Genomic DNA, 14,786 nt, shown 5'->3' on the forward strand with positions numbered 1-14,786 from the left:
AGTCTGGATTTAAACTTAAATTTATACCACAAAATGATGGCTTAAAACTCAACTTAACATATGCAACGCAACAATTGTTAGTCTAAAGAGTAGTCTATGAAAGGTCAATCTAGAACTCAAAAGTCGGCGATAAACAACTTTCATCTGCTAGTTTATTATTTATTTAATGCGGTTCCAAATAATCTAAAATATGACGTAGACTATGGAAGGACGATTACCACTCCATAATACATTTTGACATTTGGAATATATTTCATATAATATGCAGTCTTCTGCTGTTTTCTGAATTCTCATCTCGATAAGTAAAATATGAACGCACCTCTTCCTACGTCCGTATGAAAGAACTGAGGTTCTCAATTCTCCTAATCCAGAGTCCTTTCCGCACTGCACTGGCTCACAGGTTGGCATGCAAGGAGTCACAAGGGCGCGGAATTGCACTACTTCTGATGAGGGGAATTTGAAGGCATCGAAGTGAGACAGCAGCATCTATAAAGAATAAACAGTGAATTAAAATAAATAAATCAATTTACGCCATCATTGGTAAATTTGACTTCTGTTATCACTTAAATAATTTCAAGTATAGCAAAAACTCATGCATACCTTTCCACTTTGGACAGACTTGAGAATGGGTCCCAAGATCCAATCATCAGTAGGGCATCCTCTGGCATCAATAAGGGTGATTTCGCTGGAGTCAGATCCATCCAGAGCAACCAGTTCGCGCACGAAAATCTCGAATGGTGAGTTCGGGTCCAGGATCTCGAAACGAAGTGCCTGTAAAATTGTATTATGTGATTGTCATTGTATTCTGTTTTTGCAATTGATTGGTGATAAACTAAACAATTTAGTTTCGATATATACTGAGTGGCATATAGGACGTAAAGAACCTATTTGAAACATATTTTAAACCAGGTGATTGCCATGGATCTTTCTCGAAAGACATCTAGAGGAAGACCAAAAAAATCATGGATGCTACAGGAAGATGACATGATTCGTAGGTGACGTTGTATATGATATAATTACCTAAAATGAGAGGCAGAGAAGAGCTGATCTCAACAGTCTATTAAGACTTTAAGTTGGGATGGAGCTAGGAAGAAAAAGAAGATATTCTGAGTGACAGCTGCTCTTACCAGGGGATCTCCGACTTCGGCAGACGATACAATGTCGTTTCCTTCGCGATCGGTGATCTTCATTGCCACGTTGGGAGAATCAACAATGACTTCTTCGGACAGAGCAGGTTGAATGTCTCCGTGGATTCCAAGGTCGACTTCGTTGGATACAGTCTTATTTGTCAGGTCATATTGGCAAGTTACGGCAAGGCCAAGATCGGAAGAAGTTACAATTGTGTCATGATGCTGGATAACGACGTCATTCAAGTACCTGAAATAAAGAATTTTGTGTTACGACGTATACTGGATTACTCAAATTCATGATAGTCACAAATTTAATAACTAATAAAAAAAATTGAAACTGCTGAATGTGAATGCTTAGATGGTCATCTGGAGTGTTCCTTAGAGACAAAATAAAAAGTTCACGCATTCGTGGAAGCCTGAATATAACTGACACCAATAGTAAGGTGAAAGAAAGGCGATTGAGATGGTATGGGCACATAGGACGTAGATAGTATTTTCAATACAGGAATCATTAAAACCGCTCACCTTCCAAGTCCATTCTGTTTCACATTGCATTCGATATTATTGTATCCCATGTGCAGTTCGAATTCCAGACTCTGAGAAACGTCCACAACGCAAGAGTTCGGGCTTCCTTTAGCGTAGATCTTTCCGTCGAAGAGTTTAGAAGTCTGAATCCTCGCCACCATGTCACCAGATCGACAGTCAATAGACACATTGTAACACGATGAGAGTTCGTAAGTTGCTGCTTCGGGCACATCCAAGTAAGGATCCTGAAATACGGAATATATTAGAATGACTGATGTGTATTCTATTTTAGTCCACCATGTATGGCTATTCCTTATCGCGAAATCAAACTTCGATATCACGTCTGCAATGGCGGTATCACGTTTATAGTTTATCTTATAATCTGATGAAAAGATAGCATAAATTTAAATAAATATTTTATTTGCACAATACCAATGTTGGCCAATTTTCATAGTTTTTGCTGTTTAATTTTGATTTATTCCATTTGATATCCGAGATCATGTCGATTAAATCATTTTGCCTTTATCGTGAATTATTATCTTTAAATTTACCTGGATGTCAGCTAGAGTAGCTCTGGAGTGATGAGACAGCCTGCATACATTGTCACCGGTATCTCCATGATCGTACGAGTGGCATCTATAAATAAATAAAAAAAACAATATATCAATTCCGTTTCGCTGAATGAATGCATCAAGATACAATTGAATCACACAAAAAATATTATATATCTGTTTGACTCGATGTATTGATCGTTTTTTGCGAATATGTAATGCGATGTGATTTAACAGAACACCTATTTAAGACGAACAAAAACTTGATTTGGCCATATGAATGTCGCTTTACCTGAACGGTGAGTTGAGGCAAAGTTCTCTGCATTCTTCAACGGTCTGGATGTCTTGGTATACGGAGTCCACTGTCTTCAGGATCCTTCCGCTCATCTTCTTGAACTCGCACAGTTTCGTTGGCTCCTCGACGCAGTTGTTCTCCAGATAGTCGGTGTCTGAATGATAAATAAAACAACATTTTGAGTATGTCCAAATACTTGTTACCAAGTACAAAATCTGGATTATTTCCAATTATAGGAGTTATTTTCGTATAATTTTTTGACATCTCATCAAAGATGAAGAAGAATATGGAATAAAAAAGTTTCTGCTCAATAAAAAAGCTTCTTTTCATTTCACCAATAGATGTCTAGTGAAGTTCTAGTGATTCAAGAAAAATGTTTCAAAATTGGTTCATATATATGGAACTTCCAAGAATAAGACTTCCATATTCTTCTTCATCTTTGATGAGATGTCAAAAACTAAAATGATACAGATTTATTAACAATTTATTTCAGGCGTTCGTGTTTATTTCTTACTGAAGTGGTATTGGCATTATTGATGAATAATGATTGAGTGGGAAATGCGATGACTAAGCAATTTCTACAAATGTCTTTGCACTGTTCCGTGTCTATCTGCTGTACTGGTGGTTGAGGAGGCGTCTTTGTACCGGCCAACGTCGGATCAGAATCAGATCTAGCTGACTAACTGAACTACCTACTAATCCCTTTCACTGCCTACACCGGGGCACTTCTAGAAAGTTTGGTGGTGGATTTACAAACTTGTATTTATTTAGATTGGCAGTGACAGCGATATTGAAAGCTTTTAAATATAAATTCACAGTAAAATCGGGATATAATTTTATTTCACATTTTTAATAAATTTCGCAAGTTAGTTTATAAAAATGCTTTGCAAGAGGTCTGCCAGAAAGCCTAGATGCTTCTGCATCAGATCAGGGAATGCGGTGGAACAGCTTTCAATAAAGTGGTATTGGCTTTTCATTGACAACTCACCCTCATTTTGTTCAAAAGCTTCACCCCCAGCAAGCGTGATACGATCCATGTCAGTCAGGTCACATTCTCCAGTCTTGTTATTGTAGTTCGCAGACCTGTAAACAAAATAAAACCCTTTTAAAATTACACTTATTGATAATTGAATATATCATTCCTGTGAGCTTAGGGAGTGGCTATTCAAAACCTATTAAATCTTCTGCATTAACATACTTTTAGGACCCTTAGGGCGATGCAAATATACTGTTCTCTTGAAATATGCTAATTTATTTAAATATTTCAGATACGTTCCATCCAAGCTGTTAGAATATTAGATATTTTGATATACGGTCATTGAGTTTTATCCTTCGTCTTATTTATGTATGGAGGGCTGTCCTTTTAATGAACTTTCAAATCATAAATTATTTTATTAAATTTAAGAACTAAATTTTGTCTGTGCAATAACATCCACTGCGTTCTGACAGGGGTTGGGTTTTTTTTTAAATATATTTATGACACGACCCCTGTCTTCTCTTCAAGCTGTTCCTCATAACTTCTCTTTACCCTCTTCAATCTATTTTTGCAAACAATCTTCGAATGAATGTTATGTTTGAATGAACAGTTTTATGGAGCGAATGTAGTTGTATATAAGAAGAGGAATACCGAGGAAAACGTAGCACGATCAAGTATTTCAAATATTTGAGGGTGGTCAGGTCAGGAGTCGGATTAATCGGCGGGTATGTGTGAGGAGATGCATAAATGTGGAAGAAGCGAAGATTACTTGCAAAGACAGATTGGTGTGGCGTTCTATTCTCTCTGCCTTCCCTTGCGGAAAGCGGCACGATGCTTAGTTAGTTAAATTATTTTATTTGTATCAGAACTTGTACCTTACGAAGTTTTAGAAGCAAAAAAGGCTTTTTTATAGCTATCATAGAGGCATTTTTAGCAGTTGGTAATATAGCAGAGGAAGACTGAAGAAAACATGGCATTATCAAGTGGTCAGGTAAGGAGTCGGAGTAAAAAATATTGAAAATCTTTTAAATGTCTAAACGATTCCGATGTTCAATGGATTTCTCTTAGTACGGTAATGTCGAGCGATAAAAGCATTTCCGAATCGCTAAATGCGTTTCCATGCAAATACGGGTAGTGGATATTATCAAACACATCCCGTGGACAGATAATGTGTATCAATGTACCCCGTTATACGGCTGGAACCGCTCCGAGAAGGTTCCCATATACGGAGCGCAGTTTCACGATGTTTGTTTATGGGCCAGGCGAATTGTGAGGCATACCGTTGTGTGTGTACCCTTCGGACGCTGTATGATTAATGTCCTCATTAATTTATGCGCTCCTCCTTGCATGTTGTTGTTCTCGACGGTCATTTTATGAGGAAATCCAAGTGCGCTCTGCATATGCGCCTATTGTAACGTCAAAAGTCGGAACTGCAGCCTATACTTAGTGAAAGAAATCCTTATTCCTGTTTACGTAATATCATTTAGCTGTAATACGATGCTCTTGCGTTTAGTACGTCATAAGTTCTGCTAAAAATGCCTCTATGATAGCTCAAAAAATTGTTATTTTACTAAAATTCTAGCTTGTATAATACCACTTAATGAATTTTATTTCATTACGCACAACTAATTTCGAAAACTACAGATGTTTTCATCCACAGGTGAAAAGAAAATGTTTTTTTTTCACTTGTAGATGAAAAAACTAGTCGTGTATTTTTTCAATAATCAACATGTCGTTCCACAAAGATAATGCCGAGACAATAAATATCTTTTTTTAAATGGTTTTCCATCGAAAAACTTCGTATGGTAAAAGACTAAAAATTAAACTCTTGTGTCAGATCACTTTTGCGTTTATTAATTTAAACACGAGTTTTTTCGAGAACATTTTCGAAACTAGCCGTGTGTACATTACTAAACTCAATGTGGTCTGATACAGGTGTTTTATTTTTATATTTAAACAAATTTTCGAAATTTAAGAAGTGTACCTGTCTATCATCGTATCAGTTGCTAACCCTGGACCACGGGACTTATTTCGATGTACCTACATACCTTAAAAAGGGACTATCGTAAAATTTACGTCGTTAAGAAAAAACTCACATTTTACTAAAAACATTTTTTAAATAAGTGCAACATGCTTTTAGAATACATTGAAAATATATGCTAGTTGTTACTACACGCTTTCTCCCCAACTAATTCGATGTCGTCGTAAATTATACGAATGTCCCCTAATTTAGGGTTAAATAAACCACATCAGTATTTTTCTCCATCGATTGGTTACAAATCTCAATGTTATTGTTTTTATGTATACAATAATGAATAAATAAGTGCCAGATTCTGATAACCGCAATAATGCAATATATTCAACCAGTTTTCACATTAAATTGAGAATCTTATTTGCAACGTGATTTGTAGTGAAGAAAAATAGAATAATACCTCAGATTAAATAATAAAAATAAATGAAAGCACTACCTATCTACGGTCGAACTACATCAACATCTCAGGAATATTACGCCTCAATAAAGGTTTTTTTTTATTTATTTTTTTAGTATCGTTACAAGAGTTTTTTTTTTATCTAATTATTTTTTCGACATTTCTAGGTTACAATCTAAAAATTATTTACACTGTTCTCTCAAATAATGAGACTGAGCTCTTGTGCTTGTAAAGGGACTTACACTTGTTTGTTATGTTTGTTGGTATTTACAATTATTTTTAAATTAAAAAGAAAACGGGTTTTTTATTTTTTTTTCTTAGATTAACATATCATAGTCATACAGAAGAAAGTGACCAAGTGCATTTTTTACAAAAACGTGATCATTTTCTATTTGATATCTTACTAGCTTAATATTGCCCTAAAAAAATCCCAAAGGATTTTAAACTTGGAAGTCTAAAATATTGACTTGTTAAAAATGACTGACTGCATTGATGTTTATTTTCTTGCCAAGCAAAAGTGACTTAAATGGCCCTCCTGAACATTTTACGTTTTGTTAGTTGGTCACTTTCTCCTGTATATACGATATATAAAATTCTTTGAATTATTTTTTTAACATTTTAATGTCTAAATTTTTTTTATGTCTGTTGGAAGGTTATTGAAGTACTTAGTACTCAAATTCTGTTTGAATTGTTTGGCAATGCATTTTGGTATTGTAAATTTATGTTTTTATCTCAAAGGTCAACTTTTATTTATATTTAAGTAATTCTCACCATTAAATAGTTGGAGATTTGCAGTTTTTTTGAGAATAGTTTCTACTAGATATTTCTGATTGTCTCCGACTTGGACGATAGTTTCGTTGTTCAATTCGTGCTTAAGCCACAAAGGCACCCAGCGTCTGGTAAGAACAATTTATTGTTTTGAATAATTTTCAGTAGCAGCTGATAATGCGATGAGATCGGATTCTGCGGTTACAATTTTCAGTAGACCATGACAATCAAAACTGCAGCAGATACCTTTGCTGACCTTCCCACACTTGGGACTTCATAACACTCATTTGAAGAACGTTTAGATTCTATTTTTTTCCATAGATTAATGTATATAAATGAAATTATAAATTCACAGCAGTTTTAGGTGATATTTTTACATTTTGACATCTCAACATAGATGACGAAGAATATGAAAGTTTGGATATTTACTGGGCTTATAACCTGTCATAGGCTGGTTCAGTGATAATTACAAACATGGAACATCACCATTCTACCCATATTGACATATGGGTAGTATGTGAGGTCCAAATCCTGGATTGTAATCATACACATGAGAAACGCCAGAAAATTTCATTTTCGTTTTTGTTATTTGAGCTTATAATTTGACCAGTTAATTTATTTACAACATTTTGAGTGTGTCCAAATACTTGTTCACAAATCTGAATTATCTCCAATTATAGGAGTTATTATTTTTTGACAATTTAAAAAAATAAAAATAAAATAACTCCTATAATTGGAGATAATCCAGATTTGTGAACAAGTATTTGGACACACTCAAAATGTTTATATCTGTAGGAAGATTATGGATGTTCTTGGTTTTCAAATTGTAAAGTCAGTTTAGTATCTTGAAGATGAACTTTTCTTATGATTCAAGTATTTATCATCATCAAATAGTTGGAGAATTGCTGTTTTTTTCTAAAGTTTTGTACTTTTAGGACATTAAAAATAATAAATTTTCTGGAAATGTTTTTTTTAAATGACTTAAGTTATTGTTCTCTGATATGATTTGTTTGTAATGTGCCGTAGCGAATTCTGTGGTCGATCACCCAGCATCCACGAACTCTCGTCCTCAGATGACCCTCTAGTCTGACTCACGCGGGATAATGTATTGGTATTAATATATGAAATCGAAAGCCCATTTTAAACGTAAATGGCGCAAATTATAGGACTGCACAGTAAAAACACATTCCTTATACAGTGAAATGAGCACCTTTGTATTCAATCCGCGAGAACTATTATCTCCGTGCTCAGCGGTGCATTCTTGTAATTCGTTTTCTTTGATTTTTTCGCAAGATTTACTTTTTTTATTACTTATTTATTTATTATTATTCATTGTTTAAAATATTTTATTATCATCTACAAAGAACAAGATGATAAAAAATCATAAAAATATATTTTTTAAATATTTAAAAAAAAAATTAAAAAAATGGTTAAAAAAGATATAAAAGTGAAAATTTCTAACCACACAGGAAATGCTTGAAATATAAATAATTTTAAGAAAATAAAAATATTTTATTTAAATTATTTTAAATTTTATTCATTAATTTTAGGACAGAAATCCTCAGAAAATCTAAAAAAGTCTTTTGACAATGGAGAATTGTCGTTTACACTGTAGAATTCCGTCATATTTTTTTAGTATCCAACCATCACGCTGCTTCTCCGCAAGAGTGAACAGAGAGAATAGAACATCACACCGATCTATCTTCACCTATTCCACACTCGTGCATCTCCTCATACATTTCGGCGTATTTTATCAACTCTTGATCTGACCACTTTCTAGTATTTGGAATACTTGATCATGCCAAGTTTTACTCAGTCTTCCTCTGCTTCTAATACCAATCACATTATCCGCATAATTGTGTCACTGTTCTTTATTTACTCATTCGATTCACATACCGAGGAATATATATATATTTTTAATTTACCTTGTTTGAAATTACCTACTTTGTGTATAAAAAAAAATTAATAATCGTAAAACGAACTCCCTCTCTAAACACAAGTATCTACTTTATTAGAAAGTTAGAAACATTATGTTTGATTTTTTTTGTATTTACTAATTATTTTGTATATTTAAATATGTATTTTGTAAAGAAAAATATTTAAAACAAAATAATTTAAAAATACCACCTAAACCATCTCGACACGCCTTTATTAATATTATCGAAAATGCTCAACCTTGCTTTCTTTCTTTATATCACCATTCGAACATTTATAATATATTGTCCTACCGCACATTTGTCTGAGAGATCGCATTTAATTTACTTACATCCTTCTTTTGCCATCTCCATGCTTCACTTCCTCACATTAGGTTTAGAATCAGGTATAAACTCTCTAATGCAACCCATCAAAGTTATTTTATACACAAATAACCGTATTTATAGTTTCCCATATGTTTTACAAGTGGTATTTTGCACCGTTTTGCATACCAATTAATTGTGATCTCAAAGTGGAGTTATGATAATACATGTCGATCACTCCTTTCAAGAACGTCATAAATCAAAAAACTTGATTTTTCAGGAGAACGTTTTTAAAGTTTAAAAAAATAACACAATGTATTGAAAATAAATATCAAGCCACTTATTGAACTTTTTACTGTGCAACAGACCTTTTGAGGTAAAACCTGAAGGTTTTTTCTCCATTTGAAAAATATTTAGTATATTTAAAAAAAATAATTAAACAATACCTTTTCTTCAAAATGAAAAAAACAACACTTTCTGCTCTGTAGCGGATAAATATTAAGTTAAAAATATGCCGCTTTTGCTGGGATATATAATAATACATTTTCTGGGCATTTCGAAAACATTCACAACTGAAAATTGACAATTTTTGATTTATGACGTTCTTGAATGGAGTGAGAGATGTGATTAGCTTTTGCTGTAGGTCGCTTGGCAGGTATCTGCATAACTCCATTTCTGTAGTGTTGGCATTTGCCGTCAGCCCGCTGTCAGTAATAAGGGTCTTCTGTAGTCAATGTGCTGGCTGAATTGGCCCCCGAAGCCCCACGGCTCCGGGCTTCAATAATGACCACGTGAAGAGGTGCGTTTACCAACCTCCTTCAACTGATCAATGCGCAATCATACTTATAACCATCGACCAAGAACTTGCATAGTAATCCACCGGACTAACTAAACGCTTGACAACAAAAAATGTAATTGAATAATATTATTTTTTGACATCTCATCAAAGACAAACAAAAATATGGAAGTCTGGACCCACCCAATATTGACAACCACACTACTCGAATTCTTGGAAGTTCTATATATATGAACCAATTAAGAAACCTTGTTCTTGAATCTCTAGGACTTCACTAGAGACATCTATTGGTGAGATGAAAACAAGCTTTTTACTGAGCAGAAACTCTTTCGTTAGTATGTGAGATCCGAATCCTGGATTATAATCACATACATGAGAAACGCCAGAAAATATCGTTTTCATTTTTATTTTGAAAGCTTATAATTTGACCAGTTAATTTATTTACAACATTTTGAGTGTGTCCAAATACTTGTTCATAAATCTCGATTATCTACAATATTGGAGTTATTTTTCATGTATATGATAAAGAACTCCTATAATTGGCGATAATCCAGATTTGTGACTAGTATTTGGACACACTCAAAATGTTGTAATTGAATAATATTTCTTAAATGATAAGCTCAAACTCCTGACTTGACTACTTTCCAGTATTTGAAACACTTGATCGTGCCAAGTTCTCCTTGTAATTAAGTAATAATTATAATAATACTTATGGAGTTATACTTATTATATATTTCAATATTCTGATAGGTTTGTTGTTTAGACTACATATTGCTATGAAGGAACATCGTCCAACAAATCAATTCTACTCGTGTCCAAAACTTCCCAGTATTTTTTTTATCTTCTCAATTAAAGAAACCTTCGTATATCTCTGTCTTTTCTTATCTAACTGTATCGTTCTTCAGCCTGATCTACTTCACTCTCGTCTGTACCCTTTGTATATAACAGGCAATACCTTCCCTTCTATGTATTTCCCCCTATATGGAGTTCCCAAACTGCCTCCAGGATTTTATATCAGCTGCCAGCTCCCTTGGATCCTTTCAAGTCTGGTCCGCGTCCTAATGTGATAGTGAGAATTCGCGTCAAATTGTCTGCAGTGGACATCCTGGGCGACGAGAACCTGATGCCTTGTAAAAGAGGCAAGCTTGACTAAGACTCTCGGGAGACATGCAAACTAAATCGCTTATGCTTGACCAAGGGCTGCTGCTTCCAACGCAGTATTTCCTCGTTCTTCACAAACTCAAACCTCTTCTTGCCTAAAATGATTCGCAGGCATCTATTTTTTAAGTTCATTATACGGCTGATCTGGGCCCTTGTAAGGTGCCATGAACTCAAATCTCTTTATGCCTAAAATAATCCGCGGGCATCTATTTTTTACGTTAAATATACTGCTACTCTGGGTCTTTGTAAGGTGCCATGAACTCAAACCTCTTCATGCCTAAAATAATTCGCAGACATCTATTTTTTAAGTTCATTATACGGCTGATCTGGGCCCTTGTAAAGTGCCATGTCTCATAGACCGTGTAAAATAATATAAGTGATGTAAGCATTATATAGAAGGCATTTGGTATATACCACTTTGCCAAGTTTTATACCTTGTTTCATTCAGTAATTTAATTCATCTTTACATCTAGTACTACCTTCACACTACTCTCTCTTCTTATATATTCCACCTGCCCACTCGACTCGGCAGTGTAGCGAATCTGTAATGGCAGCAGATTATTAGAGACGCCTCTGCAAACGTGGAGTTGCATTTGATGTCTGTCTTGCAGAGGAAGGGGCAACAGCTATCACTTCTTCGATAATAATTCACGTGTTCACTCGTAAATTAGACTCTTTGATTTCTATATCTGTTTTACCACTCGACTTCAGTGAGTTTAACTGTAAAGTTGTACCGACTTAGCAGCTTAGAGATTGTCTGGATTACGTAGACATTTATCATCTTGATTGCTTTATCTTATGTGGCCATGAAATACAATACAGCTTATAAAAACTTATATATCTCATAATATTTTGAGTAAGTCCAAATCTCTGTTCATAAATATAGGATTCTTCACTTAGGACTTGTTTATATTGAGATCTCATGCATGGAGTATGTATAGTAATTTGAGAAGAATCTTTAAAACATTTTCATAGGGGTCTTTACTAAATGAAAAATACATGCTTAACTCAACCATAAATGCTGCCGAGAACTTTATCTCATTCTAAGCGTGGTTCTCAATTATGTGTAGGATGGTGAATGTAACACGTGTATAAACTGACCACATCACCGTTCTACCTGTGATTACAACTAGTATGTGAAAATGTGTTAAAGGATAAATACGAATCCGAAATTTGAGTAGTGTGGTGGTAGCGTGTGTTTTTGCCTAGAATTTTCACTCATGAATTACATGAAACTATTGGCACTTTAAATATAAAGAGTAAATCCACTCACGACTAGGCATAGGCTATGAAGCTTAAAAAGTTGAAGCCAGAACAGGGTCATGATAAGCGGTATTGCATAAGCCGTAGCTAGATTTTAGAGTCACTTGGACGTTAGGTAATTAAAATAAAAAAGAGTAGTGTGGTTGTTCATCATGGGTAGAATGATGAATATTACATTTGGATAAAAATATCATTTAAACCAGTCTATGATAGGTCGTAAACCCGGTAAATGCTCAGAATTCCATATTCTTCTTCGTCTATGTTGAGATGACTAGATATTTTCACGCCAATATTAAGTATCAAATAAAAAGCTAAGTAACTGTAACACGCGCCTTCAGTTGAATCGAATCGACCGTTTTTTGTGTTATAAAAATTCCAAGAACAAAAACGATATTTTTAAGAAAATAAAACATTGCACAAGTCATGTTTTTAAAGATGTCATCCAATTATTTTACTTGTTCCTAAACATTATATTTAGGGCAAAACACCAATTGCTGGAAGAAACTTGTGGTACATTATAAAACATTTAGTTTTCTAAAAACGTTATAAAATTTTATGGGAAGTTCGATGTTACATACTTGAACCTGTGAGAAAAGTAAATTGCACTAGCAGAAATACACATAAAAGTTAGTTTTATCATTAATTGGTTCAATAGCCACTTTGCGGTAATATCCATTTTTTTTATATAATTTATTTAGTTAATAGCAATACTGATAAATTTATTATAATACATGTTTCGATGCATTTAGCATTATTATACAGCCTTGTAAATATTCAGACTTCCATATTCTTCTTCATCTATGTTAAGATGTTAAAATGTAAAAATAACTCCCAAGTGGAGAAAACTCGTATTTGTGAACAAGTATTTAGACACACTGAAATTGTTGTGATTAAAAATAACTGGTCAAATTATAACCTTCCTAAAAAAAATTATCATGTTTTCAGGCGTTTCCAAACATCTAAAAATAATCTGAGGTTCGGATCTTACATACATATAAATAAAAGGGTCTCTGCGCTTAATAAAAGCTTTCTCATACCCAAATAGATGGCTGTTGTGAACTCATATCGCTCACTCCTTTCAACGATGTCATAAATCAAAAATCGTCAATTTTCAGTTGTGCATGTTTTTGGAATGACCAGAAAATGTACTATATCCCAGCAAAAGCGGCATATTTTTAACTTCATATTTACCCGCTACAGTGTAAAAAGTGTTGTTTTTGCATTTTGAAGAAAAGGTACTGTTGAATTATTTTTTCAAATATACGAAATATTTTCAAATGACGAAAAAACATTCAGGATTTATCTAGAATGATCTGTTGCACAGTAAAAAGTTCAATAAGTGGCTTGATATTTATTTTTAATATATTTTATAATATTTTTAAACTTTGAAAACGATCTCCTGAAAAATTATGTTTTTTTATATGACGTTGTTGAAAGGAGTGAGCGATATGTACCGTGTCGTGAGATTGATCAATTTATCTAGGTTTTACGAAAATTTTAGTAGCGTGGTTGTCAGTGTTAAATGGTGAATGTTGCAGGTGTGTAAAATGATCACTTGACCAGCCGTAAGGCCATAAGCACAGTAAATGACTTCCATATTCTTCTAAAATCTAAATATGGTCGTTTTACTTAATAAGAGGGATGAGAAAATCCATTTCGGATAAAATAATCACACAGATAAATATAAAAGGCCATTGAATTTCAGTAGCCATTTTAGTTATAATTTTATTCGATTATGGATTTTGCAGTACCGCTACGTTCGGTGAAATTTTATGTCCAACCCGTAAATAACGACATACGGAAACGTCACTAAGACCATAGAAGGAGAAACAATATAAGTTATTATTTTCTATCAAAGTTGCCGACATCTCTCTGTGAGGGAGGCCTGTCATAAGTTAAATATTTATCGATGCACATACTCAATATATTAATATTTACGTATGATTCACATGTTTTTTGCGAAAGGCATTGAAATAAACATATTTTCATTTAAAAAAAAAATCATAAATAAATTAATAGTTGTAAATTGCCATTTTCGCATTTATCGCATCATTTAGAAAAAAGCAATAACTATTCTGTATACGTAGGTATGTGTATGTATATGTATTTATATATTTATAAGACTCTCAGCATTCTCACCGTACACTTCACAAAATTTTCAAAATTTTTTGCAATATTTTTACCTTTTTATAAGAAAAAAGCATCACATAGCGTATTTCTTCAGATATTTCACTCATTTTAAAATCAATTTAACTTTTTATTTGAGTAACGAATTGGAAAACTATCTTCACAAAAGTTTTGAGTGAAAGCATACCTTTTAAACACATGTTCATTTGAGACGATTGGTTCAGCCCGACATAAAGGCATCAACACCATCTAGTGGCAAAATTTGCGGACACTTTTTATATGACCTTATATAAATTCATGTAATTCATTAGTGAAAATTCTACACAAAAAATCTCGCGATTTTTATACGCATGTCTAGCAATTTTTACGTGTTATATACAAACTAACTGTCACGACGTTTCAGCACAGAGGGAATAGAACTTATTTAAAATGAATTCGCAATTAATTAATATCGCATAAACCTCTCGACATCTCAATTGATTATCACCTCCCAAAGGTTTCCCTTTGAGCGCAGAACCGCAAAAGCGC

The 14,786-nt window shown here is 33.7% G+C and overlaps 2 protein-coding genes across 5 annotated transcripts in view; one reads left to right on the forward strand and one right to left on the reverse strand.

Moving 5' to 3' along the window:
• The window catches only part of Atg16 (Autophagy-related 16), a 369,124-nt gene that overhangs the window by 55,203 nt on the left and 299,135 nt on the right, over window positions 1–14,786 (forward strand). The window lies entirely within an intron of this gene.
• LOC148310422 (uncharacterized) overlaps window positions 1–14,786 on the reverse strand; it is a 250,184-nt gene that overhangs the window by 1,445 nt on the left and 233,953 nt on the right. For both annotated transcript variants that reach the window (XM_088258437.1, XM_088258438.1), the window contains 7 exons: window positions 3,490–3,584; window positions 2,499–2,655; window positions 2,207–2,291; window positions 1,656–1,900; window positions 1,128–1,377; window positions 601–771; window positions 320–486 (listed from right to left, as the gene is read on the reverse strand). In XM_088258437.1, coding sequence (XP_088114563.1) covers window positions 320–486; window positions 601–771; window positions 1,128–1,377; window positions 1,656–1,900; window positions 2,207–2,291; window positions 2,499–2,655; window positions 3,490–3,584 — 1,170 coding nt within the window. The remainder of the gene's footprint in view (window positions 1–319; window positions 487–600; window positions 772–1,127; window positions 1,378–1,655; window positions 1,901–2,206; window positions 2,292–2,498; window positions 2,656–3,489; window positions 3,585–14,786) is intronic.

This window comes from Brachycentrus maculatus, unplaced genomic scaffold (genome assembly GCF_059751285.1).
Source record: "Brachycentrus maculatus isolate JH-2025_06_01 unplaced genomic scaffold, ASM5975128v1 h1tg000096l, whole genome shotgun sequence".
NCBI classification, from domain to species: domain Eukaryota; kingdom Metazoa; phylum Arthropoda; class Insecta; order Trichoptera; family Brachycentridae; genus Brachycentrus; species Brachycentrus maculatus.